Source organism: Typopeltis vanoorti, chromosome 1, assembly GCF_054136105.1.
Source record: "Typopeltis vanoorti isolate ZY-2024b chromosome 1, IOZ_Tvanoo_1.0, whole genome shotgun sequence".
Taxonomy (NCBI): domain Eukaryota; kingdom Metazoa; phylum Arthropoda; class Arachnida; order Uropygi; family Thelyphonidae; genus Typopeltis; species Typopeltis vanoorti.
This window is the reverse complement of record NC_143549.1, coordinates 59,816,011-59,835,082: the sequence shown is the minus strand read 5'-3', so window position 1 is coordinate 59,835,082 and position 19,072 is coordinate 59,816,011. Positions and strand designations below refer to the sequence as shown.

The 19,072-nt window shown below is 36.2% G+C and overlaps 1 protein-coding gene across 2 annotated transcripts in view; it reads right to left on the bottom strand.

Annotated features, from left to right (window-relative positions):
• Positions 1-19,072, bottom strand: part of gammaCOP (coat protein (coatomer) gamma) — a 406,638-nt gene that overhangs the window by 88,214 nt on the left and 299,352 nt on the right. For both annotated transcript variants that reach the window (XM_090390747.1, XM_090390756.1), the window contains exons 17-18: positions 18,608-18,661; positions 1,107-1,252 (exon numbers count right to left, since the gene is read on the bottom strand). In XM_090390747.1, the coding sequence (XP_090246873.1) occupies positions 1,107-1,252; positions 18,608-18,661 (200 nt within the window). The remainder of the gene's footprint in view (positions 1-1,106; positions 1,253-18,607; positions 18,662-19,072) is intronic.

Below are 19,072 nucleotides of genomic sequence, written 5' to 3'. Positions count from 1 at the left end.
GTCATCAGCCTCTATGTACAAGTAGCTCAGATGTGAATATATTTCAAGTACAAAACTTTGTTTTGCTTCCTTGGAAAGAGAATTAAAACCAAGTATAAAATTTCTTGGTATCTTTAATGTATAATAAACCCAAGGTAAAAAGCTTCCTTATGATTTGTGAGCTGACTATTCAGTTTCCTGTAGGGCATAAGGCACTATTTAACTAATCATCAGTACAGTTTTTGTGAAAATAAACTGAAATATAAAATCTAAATGATACAAAATGCTTCAGATTCTGATTCTCACAAAAGCACACTCGTAGGGACTGCAGGAATAATTTCTTGTACTAAAGAACTTGCCATAGTGATTTTTTTTTCTTTAGAACGCAGTCTGTCTATGAGTTTTAATCAGGACTTTTCAGTGCTCATTATATTGAGAGTACTGCAATGACAAGGGATACGTAAAATGCAGACAATTTTTGTAATCAAGTGTGTGTGTGTGTGTGTGTGTGTGTGTGTGGATACACACACAGGCCTGGAATGACCAGAATTATGGCAGAGGCAAGGGTCATGAAGAAAGTATATCTGTTTTGAAGAAAGGGGGGGGGACCTTCCAACTTCCATATAAGACTGGCTAACTCATCCACAGTTAAAAGTATATGCACTGGAATTTATATTATTATTATTATTACACAACACCTCCAGAGATTTCAAAGACTCATTGAGGGAGGGCATCTGCTCTACAACCCTCTGTCTCCACTACCGCAACTACCTTTATCATCCACACCAATGCCATCTACCGCCGACCACCACTAGTACTTTCACAGATAATCACAAACATCCATGCCCATGGCTGGATTCGAACCCGCAGCCTTCTGGCTGGAGAGTGGATACGCTAACCACTTGGCCAACCAGGCCACATGAACTGATGCATTCGCCCCTAGGTGGATTTGAACCACCAACCTTTCGGTTAACAGCCAAACATGCTAACTGATTGCACCACAGAGGCCTTCATCGTCAAGTAAATAATTCTCAATGATCTTAAAAATCTTTTGAAATGGAAGTAAAGAAAGTCAATATGAACTAATTAAACAAAATTACACTATTTTGAAAATGTATGCTACATACCTGAAATATGATATGGTTATTAAATGTATGTTTTATACACCTTACTACATATTCTGTTTCTAGTTCAGTTAATTCTAATGGCTGAGATGATTTGAATAAAGGACCAAGATTTAGTGATGATAATTCAGGAACTGAAGCAAGCTGTTCTATAATAAAATAACATGTAAAATAAATTACAGCATTTTCAACATAAAAAAAAAAAATACAGTAATGGAAAGTGTTTATAGCAAAGCTTATTCAACTAGGATGGAACTTCCAGTTTATATATCAGAATGATAGGCTGCATTTATAAAAGGTGAATAAATATAAATCATCATAAACAAGGTAGTCATGAAATTATATTTAACATAGTAGAAGCAGTATGACATTTTAGAAATACATGGATTTTTCTCAGATGAAGATGATGACATTAGATTTAGTACAGAATTTTAACGATGACAGAAGTATTAGATTCACGAGATTCATCCTATTTCACTAGTTCTATATTTTTATGTTTCCAAATCTAATACTCTCCATCACCATTATTAGGAATCATATGCTTATGTAAAAGTCTCTAATTTCCTATTTTCTAATGTGTCCACATTAACCAAAGGCATTTTTCATCATAAAGCTGAAGAAATTCAGCTTTATGATGAATTTTATTGCTAAATACTACAACTACCTTTCCCTTTCTTGAAATCACTTAAAAGAATTTCCTACAGCTTTGCACATATAAAAATAAAATAAAATAAAATACTTAACAATGGATTTTGCTTTCACCACGATTAGGATTTTTCTTTTATAATTAGCAAGGAGAATAGGAAAATATATAATCCGAATATAATTTACAGAATGAATTGTGAATAAACTGTCATTTAATCTTGAAATATGCTTAAAAAAATATCAAAACCTGACACAAAAAATTAATGAGAATAGATGCTTGTTCACATGGTCCAAAAGTACAGATAAGGCACTCTTATACCACATCCACAATAATGAAGAGCAATACAAAATCTAATTTCACTCACAAAAAAAGCATCAACATGGAAAACAACATTCTGGATGCAAAGGTAAGTCGAAGGAAATGACTGTCTTGGTTGCCACAAATGATTTGAAACGTGAAAAGTATTCTCTGAGGAGGGTGCAAAGGAGTTGTTAGAGGATGCCAAACTGAAGAGTGAGAACTCTTTCTTTTAAGGTTACACGGTGAACAGCATTCGTATTTATTCAGCATTCAGTTTTTGTGTTGGGTGTTTACTGCAAACCTACACAAAACTTCTTATCACCACCCAACACAAAAACTAGGGGTCATAAGCACCCTTAAACACAGAGCTTAAACTATTTGTTCAATAAACAAGCTCTTAACCATGAATATGAGACCATCAAACATACCTTTATAAAAAATGGATACAGTATAAAAACCATTCACAAGATCCTCCACAAAGCAGAATGCTATTGCTATACCATATGTTAGAGGCATATCCAAAAAAATAGAACACTACACACATATAACATCAAAACCACTTTCAAACCCCTGACAAAATTAAGACACCTACTCAGTTCTTCCAAGGATCCTCTGCCACACCTAGCCCACCCAGGGGTTTACAAAATACAATGCACATGTAACATACCATGCATAGGGGAAACAGGGTGAACCATCCCAATCGGGAAGGATGAACACAAACAACACATAAAATACCTCCATTTTGGAAAAACCAGCCTTTCTGACCACGCACTCCAAACATACCACAGAATTGATTGGAAAGGTACCAAGTCCCTACACCGTACCAAAACCTGGTTCGAGCAGAAATTCAAGGAAGCATGTGAAATGCGCAAACATGATCCGAATCTGAATAAAAATGATGGTCTAACCATTCCAAGAATGTGGAGGACCCATCTGCAACCTTCATAGCAACCACAAAGAAAAATCTCAATACAAGAAGACTTGGTGAAGTGTTTTTTTTTCCTGAACATTCAATAGCAACCTCACTGTACAAATCCAGAAGATAATCTTAATATAACAATATGAACTGTATAATTCCAGAAGCATCCTAGTACGTGAGGACTTTAGAGTTTATTGTAATTTTTTTTTTTTTTTTAATCACTAGAGGGCAGGCTAAGAAAAAAGATTAGTTAACAACGTAGATGTAATTTACCTGTATAGAGTGCAATAGCATGAAGCTTGGCTCTTATACACATGCATCCTTCTGATGATGACCTCAATACAGGGGTTGAAACGTCAAGTTATTATTTTATTATTAATCAGTAAAATAAAAACAACACGTGTGTTTTGTGTCCCTAAATTCATAAATATGAACAAAGAGTGAGAAAGTGAAGATTGCAAGCCTTCAACCACACTATGATAGAGGCAAACAGAGGAGGAGGGCATTACTAGCTAATGGGTCTATATGTAAGTTGTGCAGAAGAAATGATGTAGGATTTATGAATCTGTGGTCTGTGTCTGATGGAAAAAAGGATTTATACAATGTTGATGGACTGCATTAAATGGGTTTGGTGTTAGGTGTCTAGAGAGAGAGAGAGAGATTAGTTCGCTGAGCATGCTGAAGTGCAAATTCAAGAAATTTTAAGCAATTAGGGTGGAAGCAGGTGAGTTTTTGTGAAGGCACCCATGAAATGAGTGAAGTGTGAGAATGACCATGTGCAAAATCTAGTCTCTTAAGCAAAAACATTGAATAGGATGGTCAATTTAGGGAGTAAAGGTAGGTGGGGATGGGGAACCTGAAAGGATGCTGCAGTTTCTATATACTGATGCCAAAAGTATCAGGAACAAGAGGGAGGAGTTTTTGGCATTGGTTAGTGCAACCTCAGCAACAGTTATACGCATTAGTGAGACTTGGCTCAGAGCAGATGATGTAGTTACAGGAATAGAATGTGAAGGTTTTAGTATTTTCAGAGAAGATAGAATGTGTGTGTGTGTGGGGGGGGGGAGTTACTGCTGATGATGGCAGATGAATTGCAACCAAAAAGAATAGGATATAGATGGAAGGTGCCTGTTAAAAAGCCAGTAAGACCAAATATACAATCGGTTGCTGATATAGGCTGGAGAGTTCACACACATGATCTGGAAGACATGCGTTGCTAAATTAGTACAATGAATACAGGTCAAGTCATTGTTATAGGGGTGGGGGGGTTCAACTATGGAGATATAGACTGGAAGGACTTTTGCTATGTGACCTTTGAACTTCAAATTCCTATCCACCAATATGCCAAGATCGCTGGTCTCCTCAGTTTCTTATAGCATAACCCCGCTAATATGTCGCTGAAACTCTAATCATGCCACAGTGCATAACTTTACACTTACTAACATTACATTGACAGTCATTTTCGTTTGCCTAAATTTCCAGCTTATTCAAATCATTTTGTAATTGCTGAATATCAGTAGCATCCCTGATTACCCTCCCTATCTTCACGTCATCGGCAAACAATTGTACATCTGATGTTAGACCCTGCCTGATGTCATTAATGTACAGACTGAACATTGAGGTACTTCACTAGTCACCTTAAATCTAGCAGATTCACACCCACTGTATATCACTTTATGATATCTATTTGTCAACTATTCCCTGATCCAAATGAAGAGTGTATATTACAATCCCATATCTCCAGTTTGTGCAACAGCCTTTCGTGTGGTATCCTAACAAATGTCTTAGAAAAATCCAAAATTATCATAGTGTATCCATTCCCTTTATCCAACTCAGTCGTAACAGTTATAAAATATAAGCAGATTGCTCAAGCATGACCTTCCTTTAGTAAACCCATGTGGCTCCTTGCAGAGCATAACTTGTTTGTCTACCCATTTCTGTATGCAAGTTCTTACCAACTTCTCTAAAATCTTCATTACCACACCAGAGATACTGATGGGTCAGTAGTTAGACACATCACTTTTTGCACAACCCTTGTACAATGGAACTATCATACATTCCTCCCGTTCCTGAGCTGACTTAAGTTATACAAACATGTGAAAGGTATAGCCAATTCAGCTGAACATTCCTTTTAGCAATCATCATCAAATTCCTGCCATGTACCCTCAAGGGGTGTACAGGATATGACAGTACTACATGAAAAATTTACATCATTACTAACTTCCTATCTACAATTTTCCTCCAAATCAGTCTGTTACTTGTCAAGACTCCAACATTATCAGATCTTATATTTCTATCGTCTAAGGCACTTTGTACCATATCAATCCACCTATATCTTGGTCTTCCTCTGGGTCATTTTCCTGCCAACCTGGCAGAGAACATTTGTTTTGCTAATCTTGTCTCTCCCATTCTATTTAAGTGACCATACCACCTGAGATTAGCTCTGCTAACGCATTCTTGGATGCTGACAATGTCAAGTTCTTTCCTAATATCCTCATTTTTAATATGATATTGCCATTGATGCAATCTGATCACGCCTCTAATCTTTCTCAGGACTCTCATATCTGCGGTCTCTATTCTTTGGTCAAGTGTTTTACTTCTGACCAAGCTCTCAGATCCATAAGTTAAAACTGGTTTGAACACTGTCTTGTATACAGCTAATTTAGTATTCCGACTAATTTCTCTCTTATTCCATATGAATTTATTCAATTGACTTCCCACCATACCAGCTTTGCTGATTCTGTTGTCTATTTCTATATTTAATTTACCATCTTCAGTAAAAATCGTGCCTAAGTAACTGAAATGTTTTACTTGTTCCACAGGTTCTCCATTCACAACACAGTTGACATTTTCAATGATTCTGCCTATTTTCATTGTCTTTGTCTTTTTATTGCTGACCTTCATACCATATCTATTACAACAGCTATTCAATTTAGTCAGAGAATCTTGCAGACTTGTAGCAGATTTATTTAGAAGTATAACATCATCCGCATAAAGCAAAGAGCTGACATTAACATCTCCAATTTTGATATCAGGTTTAATACCACTTTCCTTCATAATGTGATTCATATAGATAATGAATAACAGAGGGGATAATGTACATCCTTGTCTCACACCAGATTTAACATTAAACCATCTTCCTGTACTTCCTTCAATTCTAACTGCTGACTTACAACTCAAGTAAAGACTAAGTATTACTTGATATAATGTCCCATTGACACCATATAACTGTAGCGTATTGAATAGCTTCTCTCTTGGCACCTTGTCAAATGCCTTTTCCAAATTGACAAAACTTAAATACAGATCTTTGTTATATTCCCATGCTTTCTCGACTATTTGTCGTAAAGTGAAGATCTGATCCTGACAGCCTCTATTTGGCCTGAATCCAGCTTGTTCTTCACCAAGCTGTTCTTCCACAATTCTTCTCAACCGTTTCTTAAGTATACTTGCATAGATCTTGCCAGGAACACTCAGTAGGGAAATATCTCTGTAATTCTCACATTCAGTTTTATTTCCCTTTTTTATATATGGGTACTATGAGGGCTCTACTCCAATCATCGGGAATTCGTCCCTCAGTCCAGGCTTTCTGAACTATGCAGTGCAGCCACTGTAAGACTTTTATACCACCATACTTCAGCATTTCTGGTCGAATATCATCTACACCTGCTGCCTTTCCACATTTCAAGCCTTTGGTGGCTTTTTCTACTTCAAGTATGGATATGTATTCCTGACTACATGCCTGGTCAGTGTTTTTTTATCACTGTGCTGTCATCACTGCTTGTTTCATTTAGCAGTTTTTCAAAGTAATTACTCCATACTTCAAGGATATCTTTTTCTCCTGTTTTCATGTCACCTTTATCATCTCTAACTCCTTTTACAGCACTCTTTCCTCCATTCCTAAGCTTCAACAACCTCCAGAATATTTTGCCACCTTCTTGATATTTATTTTCTATATTCTTGCCAAAGTCCTCCCATGACTTTTGTTTAGCTAGTTTTACACACTGTTTAGCTTTCTTACATTTGTCTCTGTATTCTGTAAGAGTAAATGCTGACTTATTTGCCAGGAACTTTTGATATGCTTTCTTCTTTTCCTTCACTGCCTCTTTAACTTCCCGTGTCCACCAGGGAGTTCTGATTTTTTTATCCTTACACACAACCTCACCACATGCCTCTCTGGTAGAATCAATCAATGTTTTCTTCAGAGTTTGCCACTGAATCTCCAAGGTTTGATTCCTGTTCTCAAACTCTTTCATTTTCTTTTCAATAATCTTTCTGTATTTTAGTCTATAGTTCACATCTGAGAGCTGCTCAACTTTTATTCGCTTTAAAACTTTCTTACATGTTATTCTTTTCAATATGAAATTCAATTTTATCCTGCTCAAGACTAAATAGTGATCGCTTCCAATCTCAAATCCTCTGTACACTCTGGAGTCCTACACCAGGGAGAAAACATCACTATCAACAATAACATAGTCAATGAGACTTTTCTTATTCCTAGCCTCTTCTCTCCATGTGAATTTGTGCACATTTTTATGTTGGAACATGGTGTTAGTAATAACCAGTCCATGTCCTGAGCAGAAATCCAACAGATATTTGCCATTATTATTAGCTTTGCTCTTTTCTCCAAATTTTCCCAAAATATTTTTATATGTCTCACAATCATTTCCTACTCTGCTATTTAGATCCCCAAGGACCAACTTTTCCTTTTTCATTGTGTCAGTTGCTTTTTCTAAAGCGTCAAAAAATTCCTCCACTTCTACCTTAGTAGAACCTTCTGTGGGACCATAGGCACAAATAAGTCTCATTGTCCAGTTCCCCATTCTCATATTTGCCCACATTACTCTACTTGAGACTGACTGCCATTCAAGAAGATTAGCCTCATATTTTGTGTCGAATACTATGGCTACTCCTTCTTTTCCTTGATTGTCATTGCCTGAATATAACATTTTGTATTTATTGCTCAGAAAGATCTCACCAGTTTTTGTCTTTTTTTGTTTCAGTCACCCCTATTATGTCGATCTGGTACTTATTTAATTCCTCAGCTAGCTCCATTTCTTTGCCATTCAGGCTTCTTACGTTGATAGTACCGATCTTTAACTCTAGTGATGTTGAGTTGGGGTTTGTTTTCAGATTTGTTCCAGTAGCTGACTTTTCGCTGTTCGCCCTGGTTCCCTGGCGAAAACAACGGGGGCCTTATTTAACTGGGCGACGCCCCAGCTGGCATGAAATTTTGTCATGTTGTACCATCATTTTTTATTTTGGTTTAACCAATAAGAATACAATTTGGTCGGCTAAATCCCAAATTGCCAGCCCATCCTCGTTCGTTCAGTATCAAAGTAGATACCCAACAGGGTGCACCACGAGAAGGTGAGGTTTGGACATTTGGTCAGAAGCCCTGGTCGGTTCTCCGCATTTCTTTAAAGGCTATGTGGAGGTCTCCTCTCAGTTATACAGCTTTGACCCTTAAGCACCCCTCCTTTTAGCAAATGGACTGATATTCCATCTGTCCCTATAGACAAATTCTTATCTAGGTTATATAACAGCTCTTCATCCAACATAGCAGAAGCTGTGTGCACCATGTTACATACACCAGGTTGATATATCTTAGCAAAGTGAGTACTCATTAACTGAACAATCTCATTTGCTTCTGACACTCGAGTATAATCTGCATTCAGTAAAGTTATTCTTTCACATTCATTCTTTCTTCTGCTTGGGGCATAACGATAAAATTCTTTTGGATTGCCTTTAGCTTGCATTGCCAATTTTCATACTCTGATTTATATATTTCATTATATTTATATATTAGCTTTATAAATTTCATAACTCCTCTCACTCTTATTCTCACAATATTCTTTCCACATCATCTTCTTGTGTGTGTACATACATGTGTGTGTAAGGCTGCACATCCATTTCACTCCCAACCTGTTTATTCTTCGAACACTAGGATACATTCAGATGCCACCTTCATTTAAGCACTTTTTTCAAAGATTCCCATGCATTGCTGACAGTTTTTCCATTCAGTAACTGCTACCATGGAACCAAAGATAGTATTCTCCTAAGTTGATCATAATTTCCAGCTTTGTAGTTCAGCATGTTACCTGTTTTAATCGGAGCACGAATACAATTAGATACTTCCCAGGAAAGCACAGCATGATCACACTCACCAATTGGTGGTAAAATAGCCATATTCTTAACAGAGACCCCCCTCACCCCCCCCCCGCCTGATGCTATGAGCAAATCACGCTCTTTTGATCTCGAGTTCCTTCTTTCACATGCTGCTTGAGAAAGTTGTCTCGCAACAATTCAATAAATTCCTCTTCTTTCTTATTATGAGATTTCTCTTCTACCCAATCAATGTCTGGGAAAATTAAAGTCACCCATAATGATCATTCTTTTGGTACTGTTAAATTGTGAATGAAACTATGTTGAGTAATTTATTTTTTTTCATTCACATTTAACATTGCTTATTATGTAGTAATCATAATTTGTATAAAGATTATTTATTGTTCCTTAATTAAGGATTACTATTTAATTATTTATTCTAAACTTAACCTACTATTAATTTATTAGGCAATAATATGTGTAGAATTTATAATAACTGAAATATATATATGATGTAACGAAAAGTATTATTATAAATAATTGTATACGTAATGAAAGAGCTGATTATGTAGCTCAAATATTCTGTTTATTTTTATTTGTGAAAATTTCATGTTATGTAATCACTTATGTAAGAGTAGAGCGTTGTATTACATTAGCGAAATATTTACGTTCATGCGTTATCATGGAGACGCATGAAATAAACAAGCACGAGTCGAAGAGTGCGTGACCTTGGAACCAAAAAGGAGAGGAAAGATATTATATAGAGAGATAAGATTTTTAATTAGAGGAGAGAGGAAATTTTTGCAGAGCGGGAAGGAAGGTAAGATACAAGCAAAGGAAGTGGAAGAAAATTATAAGTTCTCTAGGGCAGAAATTCATGAGAATAATGTTTAGAAGTGAGCCAAAACATAGTGAATCATATACTTAGGTGCAAGTTAAGTCAGCTGTGTTGTAAAAGAAAATTAATGCCGTATCCGGATAAATAAAGAACTGGACATTCAATGGAAAATTCTGATTAGTTCCAGTTAGTCTAGGATTACGTCTTAATTCTATGTTGCCCTGAGAAGAATTATATTGAAATTAACTAGTTTGAGAAAAGTAAACAAGGAGAATTATCAGTGCCTTATCGATGTGTTTTTTTTTTTTGAGTAGTGAAGCGCGATTAACAGTAGTTCAGTTAAATCGTTGGAGAATCTTTATTAATGTGTTCCACTAACGTAAATAAGTTAATTCATAAGTGTGCTCACAATTAATTGATGTATTGAAGATTGTATCTGGTAAGAGTAGTCATACTTGTTTGTTTATTCTAACATTAACATATCTTCGAAGTTTAAAGTCCGAAATAAGATTGCTTGGAATATTGTCTACCTTGATTAGTGCTTCCTGTGAATTTTAAACATTAAATACAGCTGATAGATATTTGGAGATTGTTTAAATAAGAAGTTTCGTTTTACTAACTTGAGTTAAGAAAGCTTGTGATTTTGAAACTGTGAATTGTATGTGAAAGTTTAGAACATTGAATTGGCATGAGTGACTTAGCAAGATGTATTAAGTTGATTGTATTGTTTCATTTTAAAGCAGAATTCTTGTATTTGTTATATATATCATATATTAAATGTTTTATTTTGTTAATCTAAATATTGTGTTTGCCTGAATTCCTTTTTATTGCACCGTTCATAAATATTCGAATCTTGCAGGAACCCCAAGTGGAATAGTAAATAATTCGGCCTAAATAAATGAGGAGACTGCTAACTTAATTAAAAATTGATCCTACTATTTTGTATAGACTAATCTAAGAATAGGGTGGCGCAGTATAATTATAAATTTCCCAACTTTTGGATCGGTGATCAATTTGCAATTAGTTGTTATATTGATAAAAGTGACTTGAACCAAGATGGCAGATTTAGAACATAACATGAAAATAGAACGTCACGACAGTACCATAAAGCTAAATTGCCAATGCATTTCTTTGTCCCCTGCAACTGAGCCACCAGATCTGTTAACTTCCACTCACACCAGATAGACTCAAACTCACCGCTACATGGGACACTGTTACCGTCGTTTTCTTGTTTCTTCCTTAACTGGACTTAAGTCATTTGATATCATTAGTAGTACTCCTCCTATCTCTTTTGTCATTCCTAAAAATAGTATACCCATTACACTTGATCCCACTTACCATATCTGATTCTGATAGCCAGGTTTCACTCAACCCCTTTGTTTCTAATGCTACTGGCATTTATGTATAGACATAATAAATTACCATCTAGATTATTCTTATAATTAGAAATGCAATCTATTTGTTATTGTTCTAGAATTTTCTCTTTTCCCTCCCCAGACATACTTAAAAGATCTGAACCCAAAGCATATTTTTCCATCCCTTTGCCACATGTCTGCATGCCATAGCTGAACTTTCACACACATTTTTCCCATTCCTCCCTTGATGATCTAGTTTCCCTGAGTCTCTGAATTAGGTCTCATACCAAGAAGTAATTTCTCCAGGCTCCTGATGCCAAATGAATTCAAGTGCAGGCCATCCTTCTTATACAAGTCTTTTCTGCCATCAAACTTACTCCACACATCTAAAAACTCATATCCATTTTTTCTAACAACCTGTGCGTGAAATCATTTGCTATCATTGACCTCCTTAACTTGGTACTATCATATCTGGGTAGCAAACCTATTTTTAACTCTCTCGCATTTCTTTCTTGCTTCTTTAACATACTTTTCATATCTCTTCATCTTCATATCACAAGGATGGCAAAAGATTCTGGCCACTATTGAAAAAGCTTAGAAACAGACAAAAGAGCACTGTAAAAAAGGAATAAAATATGAAAACAGAAAAACTAAAGCAAAGTCTTCAAATGAAAGTGATAGAACAGTAGCAAAAATACTCAAGAGGAAGACATCCAGGAATACACATCAATACCAAGGGATTGAAAATACCATCAGAAACATGAAGTGTAGAAAGACAGGAGTAGATGGTATATGACTAGAAAAATAAAAAAAATGAAGGTATAAAAGTTTTCCTGTAACTACACTAAGGGATGTGTCCTCTTCCTGTCAAGTCAATCCAGTCCTCAAAAGGGGATTTGGTAACCATTCTCACTGCAAAAGAATAGATTCCCAGATGGAGGAAATGCCAACTAGATCCACTAGGTACAGATGATGTTCATCACCTAGTGAACCATGACCATGCTTACTGGGGATCTGAAGTGGCGGAGGCTAGGTTTAGCCTTCAGAGCAGGGTTTCTGGTTTCTGTTCCTCAATCTTCTTCTCCTGTAGTGTGAGAGATACCCTTCAAGGGTATGCCAAACATACTTAGAGATCCAGAACCTCCCTCTATTTTGAAGGTACTGTAAAATCTCTCATGATATGTAACCTGTCATGTTCACTTTTACATACTTTGCTAAGGAGATTACACTTAAAGAAATGTCAAATTTTGTCTGTAATAATTTTGTATTTGTAATAATTTACCCATGAGCCTTTGTTAAAAAATGTGGCTCATGATGCCATGCACCACATTATTTTATCTGCATATTACATTATTGTGATATGTAGATGTGTTCACCAACAACTTTAACCTCAATTCTTCAAGAAAAATGTCAACAGATTTCTTCTATCTGAATCTTATCTGCACTCTCTCTCCCACAGCATTGATGTGCTAATAGGGTCTTGCACCTTTTGTGCAGGATAAATAAATATACATTAAATATTTATTTTAGTCACACAAACCAAAATTTCTGAATTTTCACAAATGACAAAGAACTGAAGGAAGAGAAGCATGCAGATTAGTTGGGTAGTTTAAGCATACACTATTAAGTTTTTCTATTTTGGCAATAAGATCATCTTCATGGAAAATTAAAGGATTAACTGCTGTAGCATCTTTCACTTAACTAATTTTACCAGTATTCTTGTTGAGAGGCTTACGCTGGTTAAACATGATAACTAATATTTAAGGAATTGACAGCGTATACTAGAAATATAGATTAAATAAACTTTAATTTATACTTTCCGATATTTCGGCGAACGTCACACTGCCATCTTCTTGGGAACTTACTAAAAAGACACGTGCACACAAGTACTAATTAATAACAGCAAATGAGACTAAAGCTAGGAAGCTAGCATTTTCCTAAAGTCCTGATGGTGCCCCCTGGCAGGCTATATTGGTAGTTCTTGGCCTTTGGGCTGAAGTTCTTTTGATAGAAGTTTCCCAAATTTGGGGCAGTTTCATGCATCCAAATTTGTTGAGGTTTGGCATGTTCCTAAGGGCCGAGGCTGATTCCATGAATAGTCTTTCATACTTGAACTTGCTGCGGTGTATTACTGTGGCTTTCTTCCATCTTATTCTGTGGCGAGTATCCAGAGCGTGGTCTGCAAGCCCAGAGTGGCTGTACTGGTGAAATCGGATGTAATCCTTGTGTTCTGAGATTCTGATATTTGCTGTCCTGCCTGTTTGGCCAAAGTAGGACAGTTTACAGCTGCAAGGGACCTGGTATACACCAGGTAGGTCTAGGGAGAGTGGTTGGTCTTTGGTGGAGCGGATAAGGGATGCCAGTTTTCTATGTGGTCTGTAACAAGTGGTCAAGTCATGTTTTTTTAGGATTTTATTGATTTTTTCCGAGGTGCCTCGGATGTAGGGAATGGTGATGGATTTAGAATAATCTTTATTGTGAAGGGGAGGGGGTGGTGGGTTGTGGATAACTGGGTTAAGTATTTTTTGGATTTTTTGGAGGGGGTAGCCGTTGGCTGAGAAAGTGTCACGGATGTGATTTAGTTCAGTGGTTAGGGCTTGATCATTAGAACAGATTATTTTTGCCCTGTTGAATAATGTTTTAATAACTCCATATTGTTGTGAGGGGGGGGGGGATTGTTGGTGAATGTATCTGCCTGTATGGGTGGGTTTTCTATAAACTGAGAAAACCAAGGTTCCATCAGGTTGGCGGGTGACTAGTGTATCTAGGAAGGGGAGGTTATTGTTTTCCTCTTTTTCCAGGGTGAATTTGATTCTAGGGTGTTGGTTGTTTAAGTGTGTTAGGAAGGAGAGGAGTGAATCCGGGCCATGTGGCCAAATAGCGAAGACATCATCAACGTAGCGAAGCCATATGGTAGGTTTTTGTGGGGCTGAGTTTAAGGCTTTCTCTTCAAACGTCTCCATGAAGAAGTTGGCCAAGGGTGGGGAAAGTGGTGAACCCATGGCTGTCCCCTCTATCTGTTTGTAGAATTTTTCCTGCCAAACAAAATAGCCTGAGTTCATTGTAAACTGAAATAGGGCTGAGATATCGGGAGGAAATTTAGCTTGGATTAGCTCTAAGGTTTCTTTGAGGGGGACATTCGTGAATAGGGAGGAGACATCAAAACTGACCATTATGTCATTATGTTGGAGTGTAAGGTTTTCTATACTGGCTTTGAAGTGGGCTGAGTTTTTTATGTGTGATGGTGTATTGCCAGTATAGTGTGACAGCGCTTTGGCTAAATGCTTGGCTAGTTTGTAAGTGGGGGAATCAATGCCATCCACTATGGGACGTAATGGCACATTTTCTTTGTGTATTTTTGGGAGCCCATATATGCGGGGGGGTCTAGAGTTATAGGGTTTTAGTCTGTTGGTAATCTCCACAGGCCAAGAAGTGACCTTCTTAAGGAACCTATGGAGTTTTCTAATTTGTGAGTTGGTGGGATTGTAATCAATGGGGAGGTAAGTGGAACGATCTAATAATAAAGCCTTGAGCTTACCTGTGTAGTCTTTAAGATTGAGTACCACAGTGGCGTTCTCCTTATCCTCTTTGATGATCACTATTTTTTTGTTTCTCTTCAATTCTTGTAGTGCCTTGTATTCACTAATGGATATGTTGGATTTTGGAGGTTTTGCTTTATTGAGAACACAGGCTACATCCAATCTAATATCGTTGGCGATGTGGTTTGGAAGTTGGCGAATCCCGCGTTCAATTTGGATCATTAATTCCTCGGCTGGTAATTTCTTAGGAGCAATGGCGAAGTTGTGACCACGTGACAGAGCGTGGAGTGCTTCTGGCTTTAAGTTAGCTGACGAAAGGTTAACAACAGTGTTGGTTTGTAGTTTAGGTTTGGACGCCGAGTTCTTTATTAATTTATCAAACTTGTTGATATGTCTGCTCCGTACTCGTCCAAATTCTTTTTTAGCTGCCGTACAAGAGACGTCATGTAGGATCGACCAAAGCTCGTGATTCAGCGTAAGTGAAAGCTCATTTTCTAGCGTTGAAATAGCTCTGTTTATGTCGGCTAGGGAACCGAGTGTAGCGGTAATTTGCTCCCAAAGTAATGCCTGGCTAGCGCAGTTGTAAATACGGAGAGCTTTCTGTGAGATGAAGCGGTGTTTAAATTTCACACAGTTCGGGATGACATGATTATCCCGGCAGCGTTTTAGGAATGCCAGACGGTTAAGTTGTCTGGATAATTTCAGCTTCAGTTTGCCGTAATGGCGGGCCTTGCTTGCGAAGAGATCTCCGTGGATGATCATTATTCTTGTTGAGAGGCTTATACGCTGGTTAAACATGATAACTAATATTTAAGGAATTGACAGTGTATACTAGAAATATAGATTAAATAAACTTTAATTTATACTTTCCGATATTTCGGCGAACGTCACGTTGCCATCTTCTTGGGAACTTACTACTAAGACATGTGCACCCCCCCCCCTCACAACAATATGGAGTTATTAAAACATTATTCAACAGGGCAAAAATAATCTGTTCTAATGATCAAGCCCTAACCACTGAACTAAATCACATCCGTGACACTTTCTCAGCCAACGGCTACCCCCTCCAAAAAATCCAAAAAATACTTAACCCAGTTATCCACAACCCACCACCCCCTCCCCTTCACATAAATACTGACACTTTTGCTCAGTGCCTATCTTAATGTAAAATAGTGGAAATGAGGTTTTTCCACCATTACTGATTATTTTTTGTGTAACCCTGAACGGCCCAGCATGTACAAGGGTACATGTACGCATACCCTTGGGGGTATGCATACATGCTTACATGTATCGGTTCCCAACTGGTGGTACGCATACCCTTGGGGGTATGCGTACCACCAGTTGGGAACCGATGTTCTAGATGAATAAAAGCAGATCTTCTCATTTGTCTGAAATAAAATAACCTACACAAGCAAGGAATATGGAGATTTTTCTGAGGGGATAAAAGGACACAAAAATACTTTCAGTGGTTTTAAAACTTTCACTATGCGTTCACTAATGCCATGCACATAAAATAATGTAATGCAACTTATTTCTTCTGCATTTGAAGAGGTAGAGATACCATAACTGTTTAATTTGTGATTTTAATGTGATTTTTAAAAAATAACTCAAGCAAAGAGAGTTTGGCTGGCTTCAATTTTTGCAGTGAAAAGTTAATGAAGATTTAAATAAATAAATTATAATACCAGAATAAACTGAAGTAAAATATTATTTTATTAGTATAATTTTTGCCTAAGTATCAAAGGCATCTTCAGTACAAAGCTAATTGAACAATAACTGACAATTACAAAAGGTGCCACCTAATTTGTTAATGTAAGATAACTAAAAAAAAAATTCATTAATTTCCTAACTTATTAAAAAATAAAAATAACAATAAATAAAATAAAATAAAGTTAAAAAAGGATAGCTGATTTAAAAAAGAACTATCTCCCATAAAGGGGATAGATACAGACATTCAGATCTCTTTAAGTTAGGAGAGTGAAGTAAAATTTTGCATGTTTCTTTATAGAGCCATTCCACGAGGAACTGACTTTTGTGAAGGACTCTTGTCTCGTTCCAATGAACTCTGTCTATTGTTGATAGCATGCTCTGCAAGTCCAGACTGTTCAGGTTCAAAGTATTGAATATAAGATTTGTGTTCTTTTAGCTGAATAAAATCATATCTTTCTGGTTTGTCCAAAATAAGATAACCCACAAGAGCAAGGAATCTGGTATATGCCTGCCTGGATAATTGAAATGTGGAAGCTTTTCCTTTGGAGAAGTGAGAAAGGCGGAGATTTTTCAGATGGGACAAAAAAAAAGGCAACAAAAATATTTAATGGTTTTAAAACTATTCATTTACTAATGTCTTGCACATAAGAGATAGGAATAAGAGTTATTTCTTCTGTATTTGAAGAGGTAGAGAATTCTTTCATCACAACTGCTTAAAACTGTTTTGATGAAAGAATTCTTATAACCATTATAACTCATACAGGCCATTATATCCATGATGAACATCACCATCCCAGTCAAAAGGCTGGAACTATTAAACCACTGGTTCATTGGGCCCAATCCTTATGTTCTTCAGATGAACTATTTTTGAAAGTATTACAACACATTATTTCTACTTTTTTATCTAATGGTTATAAGAATTCTTTCATCAAAACAGCTTTAAGCAGCTTTGGTATCTCTACCTCTTCAAATACAGAAGAAATAACTCATATTCCTATCCTCTATGTGCAAGGCATTAGTGAACACATAACGAAAGTTTTAATACCACTAAATATTTTTGTTGCCTTTCACCCCATCAGAAAAATCTCTACCTTTCTCACTTCTCCAAAGGACAAGCTTCCACAGCTCAATTATCCAGGCAGGCATCTACCAGATTCCTTGCTCTTGTGGGTTATCTTATTTTGGACAAACCAGGAAGATATGCTTTTATTCAGCTAGAAGAACAGAAGTCTTATATTCAGTACCTTGAACCTGAACAGTCTGGACTTGCAGAGCATGCTATCAACAATAGACGTAGAGTTCATTGGAACAAGATGAGTCCTTCACAAAAGTCAGTTCCTCATGGAATGACTTTATAAAGAAACATGTGAAACATTACTCTCCTAATTTAAGCAGATCTGATGGTCTACATCTAACCCTTTGTGGGAGATAGTTCTTTTAAATCAGCTAATCTTTCCTAACTTTATTTTATTTTTTAAATTATATATATATATAATTTAATTATTTATTTTTTTTAATAATTTAGGAAATTTAATAATTTTTTTAGTTAACTTACATTGGCTATAATACTTAGGGGGCACCTTTTGGAATTGTCAGTTATTGTTCAATTTAGCTTTGTCCTGAAAATGCAATACCTTTGATAGGTATTACATTTTCAGGTGAAAATTATACTAATAAAATAATATTTTATGAGTTTATTCAGGAAAAGAGGTTTATCTCTACCTCTTCAAATACAGAAATAATTCTTACTCCTATCTCTTATGTGCAAGGCATTAGTGAATGCATAGCGAAAGTTTTAAAACCACTAAATATTTTTGTTGCCTTTTGCCACATCAGAAAATTTGGGTATCACAATTTATTTAATATGCCTACTCAAGGTATTTCCATATTGAAACAGTTAATGAATATGCTTAATGTTGATAACAGTTACTATTACCTGAGTATAAACTTATAAATACATCACATTTATATAAGTACTACCAGTTATAGTTCTTCTATGATAAGATCAGGTAGCTTATAATTGACCATCATGTTAACTGGATTAAATTATTTTAATGCTAGTATAATAGGTTTTCTTTCACAAGTATCTAACTACCTGAAAAAATGTCTTGTCTCGAAACTATCACTTTTTCTGCAGGTTTTCCAACACCTATATTGAAAGAAAGAGAAAAGGACTTTGAACAATACTATTATTAGTTTTTCAAATCAAAATGAATAATACAAATTCATGTATTTGAATATAGAATCAATTTTTATGAATTATTTTATTATTTTTTATGTGACTCTCACCCATGAAAGGTTGTAAACTTATAGTACAGCAGAATACATGGTTGGGTAAGATCCCCCCTGCTTTTTTATTGGTTTTTATAACTTTTTTTTTTTTTAATTCTTCATTATCTGGCCCAGAATCCCTGTTTTACAGAACAAACAGGAAACTTTTTTAAAAACAAATTTCAGGTTTCCAATAAGTGTGCAGTAGTCTCACACTGGGTAATGAAATTCATTTACCATGCATCCATGCCCATGGCAGGATTCAAACCCACATTCAGCCAACCAGCTA